This window comes from Marmota flaviventris, chromosome 16 (genome assembly GCF_047511675.1).
Source record: "Marmota flaviventris isolate mMarFla1 chromosome 16, mMarFla1.hap1, whole genome shotgun sequence".
Classification (NCBI taxonomy): domain Eukaryota; kingdom Metazoa; phylum Chordata; class Mammalia; order Rodentia; family Sciuridae; genus Marmota; species Marmota flaviventris.
Window position 1 is genome coordinate 382,546 of NC_092513.1, and position 18,352 is coordinate 400,897.

General features: G+C 53.4%; 1 protein-coding gene across 3 annotated transcripts in view; it reads right to left on the reverse strand.

Moving 5' to 3' along the window:
- Positions 1-11,873, reverse strand: part of Kcng2 (potassium voltage-gated channel modifier subfamily G member 2) — a 43,560-nt gene extending 31,687 nt beyond the window's left edge. For all 3 annotated transcript variants that reach the window (XM_071602588.1, XM_071602587.1, XM_071602586.1), the window contains exons 1-2: positions 11,566-11,873; positions 277-436 (exon numbers count right to left, since the gene is read on the reverse strand). In XM_071602588.1, coding sequence (XP_071458689.1) covers positions 277-406 — 130 coding nt within the window. In that variant the 5' untranslated portion in view covers positions 407-436; positions 11,566-11,873. The remainder of the gene's footprint in view (positions 1-276; positions 437-11,565) is intronic.
- Between the last annotated feature and the right edge of the window lie 6,479 nt (positions 11,874-18,352).

The window sequence follows — 18,352 nt, forward strand, 5'->3', positions numbered from 1 at the left end:
CCTCCGCCAGGCCCCAAGGACATGAGGATGCCACTGACTGGAGGGCAATTACGTCTGAAGCCACCTCTCAGTGGGGAAGATGGGGAAGGGCACCGTCTCCAGTGGCTTCTCATTACTACAAGGAGAAACCAGGCAAGACCAGCCTGCCACTGGAGGGTGAGGACTGACCTCCACTTGCAGGGACACAGCTGAACACCGGGACCGCAGAGAATCGGTGGTGAGACCCACTCATTGAATGCAAGAGTCAGCCAAGCCGTGGGCTGTGAAACCCCTTACCTTCCTTTACCCAGCAGCTGGCCGAACCACAGCGATCGGAGGGGCCCATTCGGGAAGCCTGGGAGAGGGCGTGGGAGTACATTCCACAGGCGTGACAGGTGTCCTGGAGAAGGCTCTGGAACGCGGACATGGACCAGAACAGGTGTACAAACGCGGTGCCCTATTCTTGGACAGGACAGCTCAGCGTTAGGGAGGTGTTTCCCCTCCAAGTTCACCTATAAATTCAGTTCAGTCCCTTGTCCAATGAAAACCAGAGCCACCTATTTTGTGGAGTCAGACACGTTACTGTAACATTCAAATGTGGAAGAGCAGCGGGGGCGCACTGAGACCCCACGAGGAGGAAAACTAACGTAGACAGGATCCTCGAAAACCTAGAGGGACATGGGCAAGCGATGCAGGGAGAAAACAGCCCTCACAGGGGGAAGAGCCCAGACACCACGGTCAGAGTGCTGGGTGACATGCTGCGTCGCCTGGGGACCCACAGAACCTGGAAGCCCGAACGCCTCTGTGGGCCAGTTGTGAGGAGGACTCTCGCTGTGAGGATAGCCCTTGCTGGGATCCAGCAACTCCCAGCCAGTCACCTTGAGGCACTGAGGCCCTGGACACAGTGGACGCTGAAGACGTCGGAGCACCTGTGCAGGTACCTCCCTTCAGACGGACGGAGCTGCGCAGGTTGGAACAGAAACACAGGTGACCAAGGCACGCTGCAGCGGGAAAGGCCAAGGCTCTGGGCTGGCGCAGTGACTCCCGGACACCGCGCTGGGGAGAGTCTCAGTGCCAAAGAACACGGAGCCTGTGACACTTCCTAAAGGACAAGAGGGCACTCCTCCCCTGTCCAGAGGGATGGGGAGCAGCCGGGCACTTCAGGATGGCCTCTCAGAGGAAGGTGGGAAGGGACTCAAACTGCAGGGTGTGCCACACCCTCTCCATCCCACGGGCTGAACGCCAACCCTGCAGGGCTCACCGATTGATGAGAGCAAATGGCCCAGGCCAGTCCCAAGACCATGCCAGGCAAGGAGTAGGCCTGCCCTGGAAGCGCACTCTGCTGGGAACCTTGGCTGACAACAAGAAGAGCTGTGCCTGGGAGCCTGAACCAGGCCAGGAGGCCCCTGAGGGCAGGAGGGTCCAGAGCTAGTCCCTCCTGCCAGAGTTTCTGCCACTTCCAACCTGCCCTCAGCCGGGTGCCCAGCCTCTGATCCATGGGCATGTTCCACATCCAGACCACAACATGCACATGTACACCTTTTAAAGTATGCTTCCTATTTAGAGAGAACTGCAGACGAGAGGTCTCTGGTACCCTCCACTCGGGTGGCCCCTGCTGTAGCGCCCTGTAAAACTAAACAGCCACACCAGCAGGACACAGATGCAGGCAGGCCCCATGCAGCACCCCACCAGGACCCTGCTGCCACTCTGCAGAGCCCACCCCACCAGGGATTGAACTTAGGGACACTCAACCACTGAGCCACATCCCCAGCTCTATTTTGTTTTTTATTTAGAGACAGGGTCTCACTGAGCTGCTTAGCACCTCGCCATTGCTGAGGCTGGCTTTGAACTCGTGACCCTCCTGCCTCCGCCTCCTGAGATGCTGGGATTACAGGCCTGTGCCACCATGCCCAGCTCTTTTCACGTTCTTGAGGGGGTCTTTGCAGAGCGGTTTTTAATTTCCATGAGGTCCAATTGATCCAGTTTGTTTTTGGATCCTGCCCTTGGTATATCAGGCCTAAGAATTCTTTGCCCCAAGGCTGCATCCCCATGATTTTCTCCAATTTTTTTCTAGAAATTTATATTTTTACACTTACATTTAAGTCCAATCCATTTTGAGTAATTTTTCTACAAAGGCTGAGGTTTACGATGAGGGACCCCTGCCTGACGCCTTTGTGTGACTCTCCTGATAGGTTCTGTGCCCTATCCTATTGGTCCATGCGTCTGTGCCTCTGTCAGTAGCACACTGTCTTGATGACTGTGGAAAGCGTCGATACTGAGTGGCTCTCCCGCTGTGCTCTCCTTTTTCCAAATTGTTCTGATTGTTTTAGATCCTGAGCTGTTCCATATGAACTTTCCAATAAGTTTTTCCATAAAATATTGCAATTTGGGGGGGTATGACGGGGGACTGAACTCAGGGGCACTTGATCACTGAGCCACATCCCAGCCCTGTTTTGTATTTTATTTAGAGTCAGGGTCTCACTGAGTTGCTCAGCAGCTCGATCTTGCTGAGGCTGGCTTTGAACTCATGATCCTCCTGCCTCAGCCTCCCCAGATGCTGGGATTACAGGCGTGCGCCATACACCTGGAAGTTGTTGGGATTTCGATACAAGTTGCACTAACATATAGATCAGTTTGAGGACTAACACAGAGTCTTCTAATCCATGAGCATGGTATGTCCTTCGATTTATTTAGGTCTTCTTTGTTATCTCTTATTCACATTTACAATGTGTAGCACATAGACTTGATATTTTGTGTATTTATGCCTAAGTGTTTTATTTTCTTTGGTATGATTGTAAATGGCCTTGCTTTTGTTTCTTTGTGGTGCTGGAGATTGAACCCAGGGCCTTGTGCATGCTGGGCAAGTGCTCCAGCTTTACGCTCAGCCTGGCCTGCGATCTTACTTTTGGTTCTCCACGTTGATTGCTGGCACACAGAACTGTGACTCACTGGGTGTTGGTCGTCTACACTGCCATCTTCCCAGCTCACTTATTGGTTCTAGGAGTTTTGGGGGGGAACATTTCTTAGATTTTTTTACATAGATAATTGTATCATTTGCAAACAGAGTTATATTTGTTCTTTAATGGTTTTTACGTCCTTTCTTTCATTTTCTTCATTTTCAAAAATTCCAGTGTTATGCTGACAGCGGTGGTGAGAGTGAACAACCCTATCTTACTCCAGGTCCTGGGAGAAGAGCTTTCAGTCTTTCACCTGTAGGTTTCATGCAGGTGCTCTTTGTCAGGTTGAATACTCATTTCTAGATTTCTGGGAGTTTTTATTGTGACTAGGTGTTGTATTTTGTTAAATGCCTTTCTTCATCAATTGATGTGATGATATCTTATGGTGATATGGTGGGAGATACTGGTTGATTTTTGAACATTGAACCAGCCTTGCATACCTGTATTGAATTTCACTTGGTTCAGTAACTTTACACATTGCTGAATTCACTGTTCTAATACGGTGTTGAAGATTCTGGATGTGCATGTATGCAAGCTTTGACCTGTTGTCTTCTCTTTTTGTACTGTCTTTGTCTACTATGGTCATCAGGCAATGCTGACTCCTCTCTTCTTTGAATGTTGGATAGACTTTTCCAGTGAAAATATCCTTGGGAGTCCTTTTCCAGGAGTTTTTAAAGAATTAACCCAATGTTGTAACTCATCCTACTGATTTTAGACCTTTCCTCTTTCTCATGTCAGCATTGGGTGCTGTCCACGTCCCACTCAACTGATTTGCATATATCCTACATATTTTGATCTGTTGTATTTTCATTTTCATTAAGTCCCATGCATTTTAAATTTTCTTTTGAGGCTTCTACTTTGGCCCACAGATTGACTAAAATCGTATTATTTAATTCCCAAGCGTTTAGATGTCTTTATGGTCTGCTTCTTTCATCTGTTTGTGTCTTCTGCCATTTGAGGAGGTTTTCCGGCATCTGTCTTCAAATACTCCTTCAGCCCCACTCTTTTTCTCCTCTTTCTAGGACCAGATGATACAGATGTTGATAGGTTTGTACCGTCACACAGATCCCTGTGACTCTGTTCACTTTTCTCCAGTCTTTTTTTTCTTCTCTGTTGTTGATATTGGGCAATTTCTATTGATCTGTTCTCCAGTTCACAGATTCTGTTTTCTGTCATCCTCTACTATTTGCCCCCATGCAGCAAGGTTTTTAAAAAACTGTTATTGTATTTTCAAGTTCTATAATTCCACTTTTTTCTTTTTTATATCTTCTTTTTCTTTGCCAAGGTTTTCTATTCTTTTATCTGTTTCAGGAAAACCTGTAAATGATAGGTGAAGCCTACTTCAAAATGCTGCTCATGTGATCCCTAATCAGATCCATCTCCAGGTTGGTGTCTGTTGTCTTTTTTTTTTTTTTTCATTCATGTTTTGGTTTTTCTGATTCTTGGTATGATGAGTGAACTTTTTATCAAATTGTGGATGTTTTGAACACGAATTCTTTCACATGTGAATATCCAGTTGTCCCAGCACCATTACTGAAAAAATGATTTTCCCCATTGAATGGTCTTGATACCCTTATCAAAACTCAGCTGACCTTGGTTCAATCCACAGCACCACGACAAATGAACAACCTGACAGTAAAGATCAGCCGACCACTGATGTATGTGTTGGTGTTTTGACTTGCAATTCTATACCACTGCCCATGATGTCTCTCCTTATAATGCCACACAAATTTGATTACTGTAGATTTGTAATTAGTTTTAGTACGTACAGAGTTCATTGCCACTTTCTTCTTTTTCAGGATACTTTTTGACTAATGTTGGTCCTTTGCAATTATATATGAATTTTAGAATTGTCTTGTCCATTTCTGTAAGAAGACAGCTGAGATTTTGACAGGGACTGTATTGAACCTATACATCAGTTTAGGGAGTATGCCCACCTTAACAATGTTAAATACTCCAATCCATGAACATAGCATATCTTTTCATTTACTTAGATCTCCTTTAGTTTCTTTTAATAATGTTTTGTAATTTTGAATACACAAGTCTTACGTCTCTTTGGTTAAATTTATTTCACATATTTTATTATGAAGATGATGATTTTATTATTTTTATAACATTGCTTAATTCCTTCCAGATTGTTCACCATTAGTATATACAAACATACGTGATTTCTGAGTACTGACTTTATGTTCTGGTTGGTTTGAGCAGGACTTGATTGCCTGTCTCTGTGGTCTGAGGGTTCTCTTCATCCAGCGACTGGAAGTGTGCACTAGCACGGGTTTAAGTTTGCTTATTAATTTTGCCTTCTATCTTTGCTGCTTCTCTTTGCTAGGTTTGCCCTGGTGCCTGACATCAGCTGTGATCTGCCTGCCCTCAGCAGTGCCCTGTGTGAAGGCCCACTCCCCACACTCCCTCCTGGCCAGGACTCTGCAGGCCTCCACTCTCTTTTCCAAGCCTTCCTTTTAGCTATCTATCTGTTTATTTGTTTTTGGTACCAGGGATTGAACCCAGGGTTGCTCAACCACTGACCACATCCGCAAACCTTTTTATTTATTTTTAAAATTTGGAGACAAGGTCTTGCTAAGTTGCTGAAGCTGGTCTCAAACTTGTGTTCTTCCTGCTTCAGCCTCCCCAGCTGCTGGGATTACAGGCCTGAGCCCTTTAATTTTAGCTGTTGATGGACCTTTATTTTGTACATTTATTTATATGTGATGCTGAGAACGGCACTGAGAACCCAGTACCTCACAGGTGCTAGGCAAGCGCTCTGCCACTGCGTCCCAGCCACAGGCCCTGAAGTCTTCCTTTTGAAGTTTCTCTTTCTGTAAATTCCGCCTCAGCCCTTTTCTCTCAGATTATTTCAAGCTCCTTCTGTCTTTTAAAGCCCATTCTGCATAAGAGAGAGCAGGCTTTCCATGTGACAAGCTCCCTGCAGTGAGCTGACAAAGGCTCCCAGAATCTCTCCTCCCCACTCAGACCAGACAGTGGCGGCTCCTGTCATCTGTTGGTCCTTCAGCTCCCTGGGGTGAGTAAAGAGCTGGCTCAGCAAGAGCCAGGCGCACAACCCAGACGCGCCACTGCAGGGCCTGGAGCCGACTGACCCCATTAGCCAGAGGCTGGGGCTTCTGGGGGCAGGAGGAGTCACGAGGGCCGCTGCTCAGTTGCCCGGGGTGAACCACCTCCTCTTCCCAGTGGAACCCATGTCACACTGTTCAAAGCAAATGTCACAGATGGGACCTGAGTGAGCTCATTTCAGAAGGTTGGGTACGTCACAACCAGCCTGGCTACCTAGAGGGACACTAAGTGCCTCCAGTGGTGGCAAGACACAGGGCATGCAGGACAGGGCTGGCCATCGGGAGACGGAACTCACTCTGGAGAAATGGGGCCTCACTCCCACTTGGTACAGGGGAGTGTACACCCGCCACTTGGAGGACTGAGGAATCTCAGTGGGAAGAGTGCAGAGACCCACGTGACTCAAGTCCAGAGCCAGCAAGAGGCAGGGACAACCCTGTCCGGGTCTGCCCTGCACCCCAGGCTCTCGGCTCCAAGGCCTGAGCCATCTGGGCTCCAGGGTTCCGAGCTCAGTTCTTACACTTATGCATCAAAAAAGAGGAAGTTCTCTCAAAGCCCCTAACTGCCAGGAGTGTGCCATTTCCCCCTTTACAAATTCTGCCGCGGTGGGTGCGGGCGAGCAGGGGGCCAGTCTGAAAGCAGTGCTCAAGGACAACAGTGGCCAGACGCACATCCCAGACCCCCGCGAGGGCAGCTCCACCCACATCACTCTGAAAGTCGCCTCCGACTCCCTGGAGTGCGCTCCTCTGGAGGCCTGACTGGAGTGTGAAGCACCCCAGAACATCCCTCACTCGGCCCAGCCATGAGCAAGGCGGCCCCACGTCCTGTACTGCTGATGTTCAGTGACCAAGGCCCATCTACCCCTGCAGAGCCTCCTGGGACCACACAGCACTCCCCAGTGAGCCTCCCGGCCAACAAGCAGCCAAGCCTGACCTGAGCCGAGGCCTAACACGGCAGCACTTGTCCAGCAGGGACACAGCTCTCCCCCCACGTGGTTCATTCCCTTGGCCTCTGCCAAGGCTGGAATGTGCCATGTGTGCCTGCGACTCTGGGGCTTAGGGCTGGGTCCCCGGAGAGTGATTAGATCAGACAAAGTCCCCTTTCTCTCATTCAGAGGGTGGAAACTGGTGCTTAGGGCCGGGGCCTCTGGGAAGTGATGAGGTTAGAGAGTCCTCACGGGGTGGAGTCCCCTGAGAGGCTCCTAGTGGGATTGATTATAGCAAAGGGAGAGCAACCAGACTGACAGACACACAATGTGCTCTTGCCAGAGGGGATGTAGCCCAGGGGCCGGGGCCGGCAACCCTCTGTTTGAACTCCCAGGTTCCAAAACCATGAGCCCCAATAAACTTCTCTTTATAAATCAGCCTGTCCCAGGTACTTTGTTATAGTAAAGACAGGCTGATACACCTACATTGCACTGTCACACTGGGATTGGGGTCATGGAGAAACACCAACACTGCCTGCCTACCTCAGACCCACCCGACCTCCTGGGCCTTCACTCTGGTCTCTTCACCATCTGCTGGCTGATGGAAAGGGGCCTGCCCTGCACACAAGGTGTGTGTTAGCCCCCAAAGACTCTAGATTTTAGCAGTTGAGGTATTTTTCTAATTCTAATGAATCCAGCCTGCATTAATTCACTGGAAATGTCTGCAAATTGACTTCCTCTTGCTGTGCAGCCTGGTACACAGCAGTGCCCGATGACGTCAGCAGCTGACATCAGGCCTGTAGCAGGCTGCATGGCAGAAGGCAAGCGTACAGTCACTGTGACACCTACGCAGGCCATGTGACAAACACAGGCAATAGCACCAGCCCCAGGATCGTCACAGGAAGACAGACCAAACAGGAGGCATGGAGAGAGCTGGGATGCCAGGAGAGGGCCAGACCGCAACCCCCTAAAGTAGGCAAAGGAAGTGGGCACAGGCCTCGCCAGCCAGGGAAGGGCCCTGGAGGAGCATGCCTGGGGCCTCCTGTGGGCACGCCTCTTGGACAGGGACCACACCTGGTGGCAAGGACTCACCTGGAAGGCCTGGACAGTAAAGTGGGGTGCACTACATGGTGAGGAGCTCCAGGCACTGGCATCCTGCTGGGAAGTCAGCTTCCCCCCCTGGAGCCTACATGTTCTCAAACTTTTTATCAAACTCAAAATTTCACAGGTTAGTCTTTAAAGATGTCCACTTTGGTGGTGCTTAAATTTTAAGAAATGGGCAGGTGCAGTGGTGCACATCTGTGATCCCAGTGCTCAAAGAGTTCAAAGCCAACCTCAGCAATGGCGAGGCACTAAGCAACTCAGTGAGACCCTGACTCTAAATAAAATACAAAACAGGGCTGGGGATGTGGCTCAGTGGTTGAGTGCCCCTGAGTTCAATCCTTGTACAAAAAAAAAAAAAAAAAAAATTCCCACTAGGGGAATCAGCGAGGCTCTGTGTTCAGAGCTGACTGCAGGTCCTGTCTTCAGCCTCACAGGTGGAGCCCGGGGCAGGACCTGGGTTCACTGGCTCAGCTCCCACCGTCCAGCTGGGACCACGAGGGAAGCCTGTGCTCAGTGCTGCTCATGGGTCTGCCACACCTGCAACCCCTATTGGCTCAGAGCCCCTTGATGCCCACAAGCTGGAGATAGGGCCAGCCTGGGCACCCACACCCACGCCCACAAGGTGCTTGGAGCCGAGGGTCAGGCTCACCTAGGTCAGAGTACTAGTCACCATACTAACCCTTTACAAAAGCAAATCTGTCTGCCAGACTGGAATTTAGTTAGAACTCTGCCGTATTCAGATCAGATCAGTTTATGAGGCTCTGTGTGGCCCCTGGATTCTAGCCTTTACTTTCACATGCCCAGCACCACCCAAGACTAATCTCACATTTAAACTCCACCATTTACATATCTAAGAAGGTTAAAAATAACCAGGAAGGTCATTAAGTTCTGGAAAGTGTGCCCAGGCTCCTGGTCACAGCTGCATCCGGGTCCCTCCTCACAGGAGCAGCAATGCCCAGCAGGCGCAGCTCACAGGGGTCCTGGGAGGAAGAGGGGAACCAAATTAAGAGCTGGATTCCAATAGGAGGAGGGGAGAGCCTACTGTGCTGTGCCCAGGGTCTTGGGCAGGCCTCTGCTTGCACAGCAGATATGCCGTCTTCTGTGGAACACAAGCAACATGAGGCCTTCTGTTACCGTCTTCCATTTCCATTAGTCTTTTTCTAAACTCACCGTCAGATGTAAATACTGGGTGCTTTCTGTTTAGAAAATGTACTACTGGTTTTACTTGGTTCTGATAAAAGTCTCCCCTCTCAGACTGAGCGCCAAGACACCTTGCAGTGCTCGTTTCCCATCTGACACAGGGTCAGAATGCACACGGTTCACAGCTGCTTCTCAAGTGGAGTCCTGGGAATGCTGCAGACACACCTGCTTGGGGCACAGGTGCCCAGGTGAACTGCTGGGACTCTTCCGTGGAGGGCACTGCACTGCGAGCGCGACCGCCGTCCTTGGAGCAGAGGGAACGCTGAGCTCTCCCAAGGTGAGGCACACACCCTCTTTTGGGGTCCGGCCCAGGGGCAGGGTCCGGCCCTTGCTCTGTAGGTGCCACTCTGAGCCCTCCTCACAGCGGACTGTCAGGACCCCTGAGGCAGACACTTGACCTCCAGCAAATGGGAGCCCCTCCATGACCAAAGAACACTCCTAGACGGGCCAGAGCCTAGATGTCTCGGCTTCAAGAAATCACGCGCTCAGATATGCAGACCCAGGTGGCCATTTGGAGCCCTGGGCCTGGCCTCCTTGTTCAGGTCTGCCCCTCTTCTGCATCGACACGTCCCCAAGCTGCCCATCTGCTCCCCACAGCCTGCCCCCACACATCCACACAGGCGAGTCAGCAGCACCTCCTACTCCAAACAGCCCCCTGGCTCCTGCTGCCCTCCTGGCGCCTGGCAGACGCACTTCTCTGGAAGACAAGCTCTGGACCAGGAGACTGACTGTACCAGATCTGCTGAGGGGCCCCTGATGGCATTTACCAGGGCAACCCCACATTTTATCATTTCCCACCAACCTATGCTCTAAAAGACCTATTGATTATGCATCTACACCTGTAATTACGATAATGCGCTCCCAGCCATACCCTGGGCATAAACTCTTAATTACGATTCAAACAATTAATCAACCAGCACAATTTTCTGAGCATCCGTTCTGTGCAGGAGCCTCCTAGGCACTGAAAAGGGAAAGCCATACAGGCCCTCTGTCAGCCGGGAGCAGGCTTCCTCCTTTCCTTCCTGTATTGCACACACACACAATTCGTTTCTTAAAGTATGGAAATCTCAAGGTATCAGAAGTTTGCAAAGTGGAATGTATATATTGGCACTGGCCTTAAAAAGACCTGAAAGTTGTTCCCTTCCCTAGTAAGACACCAACAAGGCACCTCTGGGCCACACATCACAGCCCACATCTTTGTGGCTAGCACCTAACCAGGACCTACAGCAAGTGTATTTTGACCCCTAACTTGCTACATGTTCATAGTTCAAGGGAACAGCGCAATTCCACCCCACGAGGATTGGAAGGATGTGAGGTCAACCCCAGCCAGAGCTCAGCCCGGCAGCCCGAGGGAGAGGTAGGGGGCTGGGATGAGCCCTCTCTGCCTTCATCACCAAGGGATGGTGGACTCCTCCAGATTTCTCAGCAGACAAGAAAACTGCTCAAGGCGATTCCCGCGCCCCACCTACATCTGACCCCGGGTTTGCCACCTTGACCCAAGGGCTGGGCTGAGTGAGCCACTCAGAACTGCTCTGAGATTTCCCAACTAGGTCAAGATCCATTATTTACAACCTGCGGAGGGCAAATGCGGAGGAGAAGGACTTCCTGGAAGTCGCGGGGAGAAGAGCCGAGAAAGCCAAGTCGGACAAGGGGCCAAGGCTCCCAGGGACAACCCGCCACCGCCGCGCTGCTGAGCGGGCCAAGTTCCGAGGCTCGGAATGGCTGGAGCCGGGCGGGCTGGGAAGGGACCTCCCGGGCCACCCCGCAACAGCTGAAGCACAAACACTCGCAGGTGCGAGGACGCCTCCCTCCCCGGACCGGCGTCGGGCGGGTGCTGGTGCGGAGGCAAGAGCAGGCCAGTTCACACCCCGCACCTGCCCGCCGAGGTCCGGACCCCCTCAACGCCCAACGATCCTTGCCCCCTGGGGCCACCGTACGAGCCACAGGCGCTGCCCGCGCCCCAGCCGCAGAGCCCCATCTCAGCCTGGAAGGTGCGGCGCACGCTCGGGCTGGGAGTTCGCAGAAATCACCGCTGCGAGAGCGGGGACCCCCGCCAGACTCAGACCCGCCCGCGGCGGGTCGTACAAGGCCGGGTGGGAGGGGGGCCGCGTGCGCGCGCCTGTGCTGGTAAGCTGGCCGTGGGGTCGATCATCTCACCGCTTCTCCGGCCAGGAAGGCGCACGAGCGCCACACATTCGCCCATGTCCCCACCTTCGCGGAAGCCGGGTGCACCCACCTTCCAAGCCGGACAGAGCCTGAAAGAGCCCTGGTCTCACCCTGGGGACCCCTATCCCAGTCGCGGGCCCTCTGTCCGTCCCCTCTTCCTCTCACCCAGGTTTTGGCAGGACCGATGCTGGCAGACGGGGCGGCTGCAGGATCCAGGCTCCAGCGGCCACCTGGACCTCCATGAAAGCGCACAACGCGGCCGGGCCCGCGCGCCCTGGGGATCGAGCGCGTGGGGCGGGGGCGGCGCCCGAACAGTCCGCCCCGCCCCCTCCGAGTCCCTCCACTTCAGGCCAAAGTGTGCACAGCGGGCAGTGGCAGCCCGCGGAAAGGCGCCAGCGCCCCCATCCCCGCCCTGGACCCCGGAACTGCGGGGTAGACCGCGGCTCCACGGAGCGCGCAACTTTACCTCGGGGCTGGCTGCCGGCTGCGCGCGCCTGCCCGCGGTTCCTCGGGGCGGAGCGCGGCGTCCGCTGGCCCGCTGCCCAGAGTCTGGCACCGCCCTGCTCATCGGTTGGTGGGTCCTGCCCGCGGTGGCACGGCGCCCTCTCGCGCCCAGCGGGGTCCTGGGGAGACCCTGCGGCGATCAGAGCCGCCCGGAGCAGCGTGGAACCCCGCAGCTCTGGGAGCATGAGTCAGGGCTGGTAGGCCCACCACTTGGAGGAGCAACCTGGGACACGGACAGGTGCATACACACGCGCGCAGATCCAAGCTAATGTGCTCACAGCATCGCACTCATGAGACTTACACATGCATAATCACTTGGACACATACACATTCATGCCAGCTCTCACACCCACACATACAGGCTCACACTCGGTGCTCACGCTCACACACTCATAACTGCAACATCACACACAGGTATACACACACTCAGGCTTTCACACTTCCATACCCATAAACCCGGGCACACAGCCACGTGCACACGCACACACGCACACTCTCATAACCCAACACATGCACATGCACACTCATGCTCCTGTGCTCACATGGACACACACCCAGGCACATTCATGCACTCAGGCACTCACATACACACCCAGGTGCTCACACTTGCATTTCACCCAGGGGCCTTTCCAGAGACACTAGCAGTGGACAGAGCAGAGCACATCAGAGCAGTGGACAGAGCCTGAGGCCCTGGGGAGCACATGTGACTATGAAGGTCTGGCTTTGCAGGATGTGCCTGCTGTCAAGCCCCAGGCGACCTGTGGAGGGATCCTGGGCACACAGAAGGCTCCAGTGCAGTGTGTCACTCTTGCATCCAGAAATGGAGACTTTCTGCCCAGCACCAGGCCTGGGAAGGGAGCCTTATTCCCTCTGGAATCATTCACTGGGTGTAGCTGTCGGGAGGCCAGGGCCACTGTCCCTGAGACACCACTGTCTCCCAGGGGATGTGACCATTTCTGGGCAGCAGCTGGGCAGCAGCTGTGCTGTTGGGTCAGCAGATGTGCCTCACAGGGCTGTGTTCCTGGCCCCTGTGGTCATTGTGACATGAAAGTAAGCAGAGAACAAAGGGGCCCTGGGTGAGAGAGAGCGTGGTCCCCATGCACTGAGGCCACAGGCTCCCTGGGCCTGTCCTGTTCTCCCTGGGAGGACCATCCCAACCTGGCTAACATGGCTGCCCATTCAGACCCTCACCTGTGCCAAGCCTCCAGTGGCCGTGGACCTGTGGAGTGGCCTGTCACAGTCCACCCCACCCCCGCAACTCTTATTCATCCAGCTGGAGGGTTGGCTGTCCTTTCCTGGCCTTGAGGTACATTTGTGAATGACCTGCCTCGGGGAGACAGATCTCCAGATCTGTCTCTATTTGTGCAGCTCTTAGGATTTTTTTCTCTAACCCACAAATTTTGTTATCTGTTTCTTTAATATCTGCATGCAGGGCTGTGGCTGTGGCTCAGTGGTAGAGGATTTGCCCAGCATGTGTGAGGCACTGAGTTCTATCCTCGGTATCACATAAAAATAAATAAATAAGATAAAGGCATTGTGCCCATCTGCATCTAATTTTTTTAAAATCTACATAGAGTATGTTACAGTTAGTTCCTGTTGATTTCATTTTGTCAGTTTTTACTAACCGCTTTAGGGAGCCTGTCCGTCATTCCAGAATCTTAATGCTCTGCTCCTCTCGCCCCTCCTCTGCTGGAATATGGGGTCCTGAGCTGGCCATCCAGCACCACCGGGGGACGCATTGCACAGAGCGCCTGGCTCCTGCTGGGGCACCACCAGGCTGTCTCTGGTCTAAGAAGCAACATCTGTGGCCTGGCTGTGGAGCCGGGCTTGGCTCTGCCTCCCATCTGTGCTTTTCTGCCCACTCGACATTTCCCATCACGTGTGGGAGGCTGTCAGTATTAAATGTATTTCTGAAATTGAAATGAAGCCCCTCCGATGTGAACTGGTAGGTCTGCAGTGTGACACACGCACGTGGGGACGGCACCTGCCTTCTCCGCTGCTGCACTACCTGGCTTCTTCAGCCTGGGGCGAAAGTCCACCACTTTCTTTTCGGGTGAGCTTGTTGGCAGGGATGGCAGAGACTGTGCCCTTGACCAAGTGCCTCACTCCCTGTTTAGGGTCCTTTTCTGTAGGCTGGGGACAATGGCAGGTCACCCTGCTGTTGGATCGATCACTAAATGAGTTGGTTCAGGGCCTGACTGGTCTGTGGTGCATGGCCCACCCCCGCTCTCTGTCCCTGTTTCGGTGCTGGCCAGCGTGAGCCCGAGCGCTCCTCCCCTCCCTGCGTCTCTCCTCTCCAGCCCTGGTTTTCCTCATTCACTCTGTTCCCTGTTGGGTTTGCTGCTTTGATTCTGGACTTGGGTATCCGATGCCTCTGGGATCGGAGTTGGGCAGCAGGTACAGGAGGCCAGCCAGCAGGGGCTGGCCCTTCTGTCAGACTTTGGTGTCAGGGAACCAGAGAGGTGGAAAGGGGGGTCTGCCAGCACTGGCTGTGCCCCTTGGCTTTCTTAGGTATCAGTCTGCGTCTGGGCCACACCTCTGCCTTCTGTGTGGCTTCTGTCTCAGGAGGGAGCGCAGCTTCCAAACACTTTTGCCTGTAGACATGCTCTTCGTGGGAGTTTGCGAACTTGTGGAACACAGAGGGCAGGCCCCCGGCCCACTGTGTCTGCAGCTCCCCAGGTCCTCTGCTTACAAAGTGCTCTGTTCACCTGCAAGGCAGCATCATGAGCGCACTCATCTCCCCTCACTGAATGTTGTCAGTGTTTCCCGGGCTCCAGGGTCCCTGGGAGAGGTGTTTAGATAGAATCCGGCCCTGCATCCAGTTGTGAGCACTTTGGCAGCCATTTGGAACCTTCTCTTCGTGGGAGCAGCTGTGGCCGAATCCCAGCTGGTTTGTTATCAGTGGGAAACTGCTGATGTGGTTGTTGCCTGCCAGGCTCATCGAGTGCCGAGACCCTTTAGAAGAGGCCCTGGTGCTTCCTGGAGGAGTGAGGATAGAGGTGTCATGTGACCCATCCACTAAGACACTGACCGTCAAAGCTGGCAGACTGGACCAACATAGGGATGCTTGCCCGCCCCAGTGCCCAGAGCACAGGTCCGTCTCCCCACACCCCTGGACAGGAGAACGGGAGGTGAGGCTCCACTGCCCAACAGCTTTATGCACAGCTGGCTTCTCTCAGGCTGAGTCTGCAGGGCACCCTGGCCCAGAGAGCGCAGCCCGGATTCCGCTTTAGAGCTGCGCCTAACCCTGACCTGCTGCCCTTCTCCACACCAGGCGTAGGAGTGAGGAGGTCAGAGCAGCCTCCACTGTGCCTAGACCCCATTCAGCAGGGCAAGACGCTGGGTGTGGAGGCCTCCGTGTGTTGGTTCCAGGAGACGGAATGAGGTAGACCAGCAGTTGGGGGCTTCAGGAAGGGGACTTGAGAGTCCTGAGAGCCCATTCCCTGTGGTGGGAGCGTCCCTCCATCAAGGCGGGGATGGCAGAGTCGATCTGGGGGGGTGGCTCCTCCTCCTGCCCAGTCTGCAGGCTCTGCCCTACCTGGCCCTCCCTCAGTCACCATCGTCACCGACTTAGATGTGCTAAATGGTGAACCGAGGCACACAACATCGAGTGGTGAAGAGTTCATTTGAAGAAGCCAGGTAGCGGAGCAGCGGAGAAGGCAGGTGCCGTCCCCACGTGCGTGTGTCGCACTGCACACCTACCAGTTCACTCAAAGGCACAAAGATGTAAAATGCTACAAACTAGAGAAAGAAACACAGAAGGCAGTGGAAGGAACCAGGTGAGCCTGGCCATGGGAAGGCTGAGACCCTGGGAAAGCCAGCTCCTTTGCCTCAGCGTCAGAGAGGCGCCATCGTCAGAGACGGGCCTCTGTCTCTCACACAGAACACCAGAAAAAAAGCCAGCGAGAGTCAGGAGAGTCAGGCAGACCTGAAGAGCTCAGCGCCCAAGTCCAGCTCCACACCCCTCAGTGGATATGTGGCCTCCGGCCAGGGAGAAAGCCAGGTCTGGGCTACTGGATGTGGCTTCTGTGCAGGTGGCAGACTTCCCAAGTGGCCCATGACACTGGGAACTGGCAAGAGCCATTGAGCTGTCCACTTTAGATGGCAGCACACATAGCGTCCAGCGGTGTCTCAAGAGAGCTGATGCCGACAATAAGGTGGGCCCCTCTTGTTCTGAAAAGAAATGAAAATCACATTTAAGACCTGGACGAAGATTGCTGATTTGAAGGAAACCAGGAGGGCTGGGCATGTGGCTCAAGTGGTAGCGCGCTCGCCTGGCAGGCGTGCGGCCCGGGTTCGATCCTCAGCACCACATACTAACAAAGATGTGTACGGCGAAAACTAAAAACTAAATATTAAGATTCTCTCTCTCTCTCTCTCTCTCTCTCTCTCTCTCTCTCTCTCTCTCTCTCTCTGTCTAAAAATAATTTTAAAAAAAGAAGAAGGAAACCAGGAGGGGAAGCACCTGACTCCGGGAACAGGCACTAACAGAGACGGGCCTGCAGCTGCCTGCAGCACTCCAGCAGGCCTCCAGGTGGTCCAATGTGCAGACTTGGGCGTACCTCACAGCCCGTCCTCCAGGCCGGTCCTCCAGGCCGGGGTTAAGAAAGAAAAGCAGCTGCAGGCTCAGGGCGCCGTGCCCGGGGCTCTGCAGCCAGACAAGCCAATGGAGCTGCCCTGTCGCGAGCCAGGCCCATGCCGGCTTACCTCTGCTTGTGTTTGCCTTGCCCATTTCCCGCAGGGATCCCAAGCCCCTTCCGGCTGGGAGCTGACTGATCCACAAATCCCTGCTTGTTCAGATGAACTCTTCACCACTCGATCGTGCCTCGGTTCACCACTTAGCACATCTAAGTCGGTGACGATGGTGACTGAGGGAGGCCCGTCGGGCAGAGCCTGCAGACTGGGCAGGAGGAGGAAGGGATGGGCAGGGTGTGGGGAAGATGGGCAGGGTGTGGGGAAGGGCAAGTGAACCTGGCACTAGGAACCCCGCCGCCACGTGTACGTCCAATGTACCGATGGGAAAGGAGCGGGCGGAACATGCAGGGCAGTGTGAGGAGAGGTCTCCAGCTCGCTGTAGCCAGCGGATTGTAAGAATCTATTATTTTCCTGCATTTTCCACCAAGAATCGTGGGACGTTGGCATGCACCACACACCAAGGGTGCCGTTTGGCTCCTCTGCATGGTGGCCAAACATCCCACAAGAGCAACTTAGGAGGAAAGTTTATTAGGGCTCAGGGTTTCGGAGGTCTCAGTCCACAGACCATGACTCCACAGCTCTGGGCCCAGGGTGAGGTAGCTCATGATGGTGGAAGGACCCAGTGGGGAAGAGCTGCTCAGCACATGGTGGAGTCAGGAAGCAGAGAGACAGAGAGGGAGGGACTCAGGGAAGATGCACCCGTCCAGGGCAGCCCCCAGTGGCCCGCCTCCTGCAGCCAAGCCCCATCTGCCCACAGTCACCCCCCATTTTGTCCAAACTAGGATGGGCTGACCAGGTTACAGCCCTCAAGAGCCAATCATTTCACCTCTGAACGCTCCTCTCAGGGCAGCCCGCAGGGACTCCGACCCCTCTACACTTTGCCTGGCCTCCCAGGCCTCCCTTTGAGATCTTGGTGGGAGCCTCCACGACCCTTAACTTGAGTACCCTGCATTCCTGCAGAACCCTGTGGATGACGCAGCCAGCTAGCACAGTACCTAGCCCCTAGAATCACAGCGTAGCAGCCTCGGAGTGCCTGCACGGCTCAGCATAGTGAATCGACTTCCTAGGCACCCCTGTGTAAGCAGGGCATCTACTGTCTTTCCTCAGTGCAATATTCTGTCCTGTGCTCTGCAACTAGTAGTAAGTAGGTGTGGTCTTGCAGATTCCTGAGGTGCCTCAAGCCATCTTTCCTATGGTCTCTGTGCTAAGTACTTAGCATATTTTTAAGGGTTCTAATCTCTTCAAAAAGCACAATTTCCTTGGCCAACTTTACAGGCACTTTTCTGGCCAAACTGTAATTAAAAAAAAAAAATCATTTAGCTCTGCTTTCTATTCCGAGTCCTCACAGTAAACCTGGCTAAAAAATGCCAGCAATATCCATATCATTAACTGAATGCTTTGCTGCCTTGAAATTTCCTTGGCTAGATTAGTTAGTTCATCACCTTTGAAGTCAGCCTCACACAAATTCTCATAGGATGGGGAAAATGTAGACAAGTTCTTTGCCAAGAGGAAACATGAATGATCACTAGTCCAATTCCCAATAGAGATCATTCCCAACAAAGTCTTCATTTCTCTCTGAAACCTCATTGAAGCCAGATTTAAAGTTAGGTAGTCAGTGTAGTTAGGTAAATCGGGTCTAATATGGAGTAAGATCTAAAATGGAGGCCAGGTTGAGAATGAAATCCGGGAAACGCAGGACAACTCTTGGAATGTTAATGAAGTCTGGGAAAAGCCCAAAAGCCCAAGAGCAAGC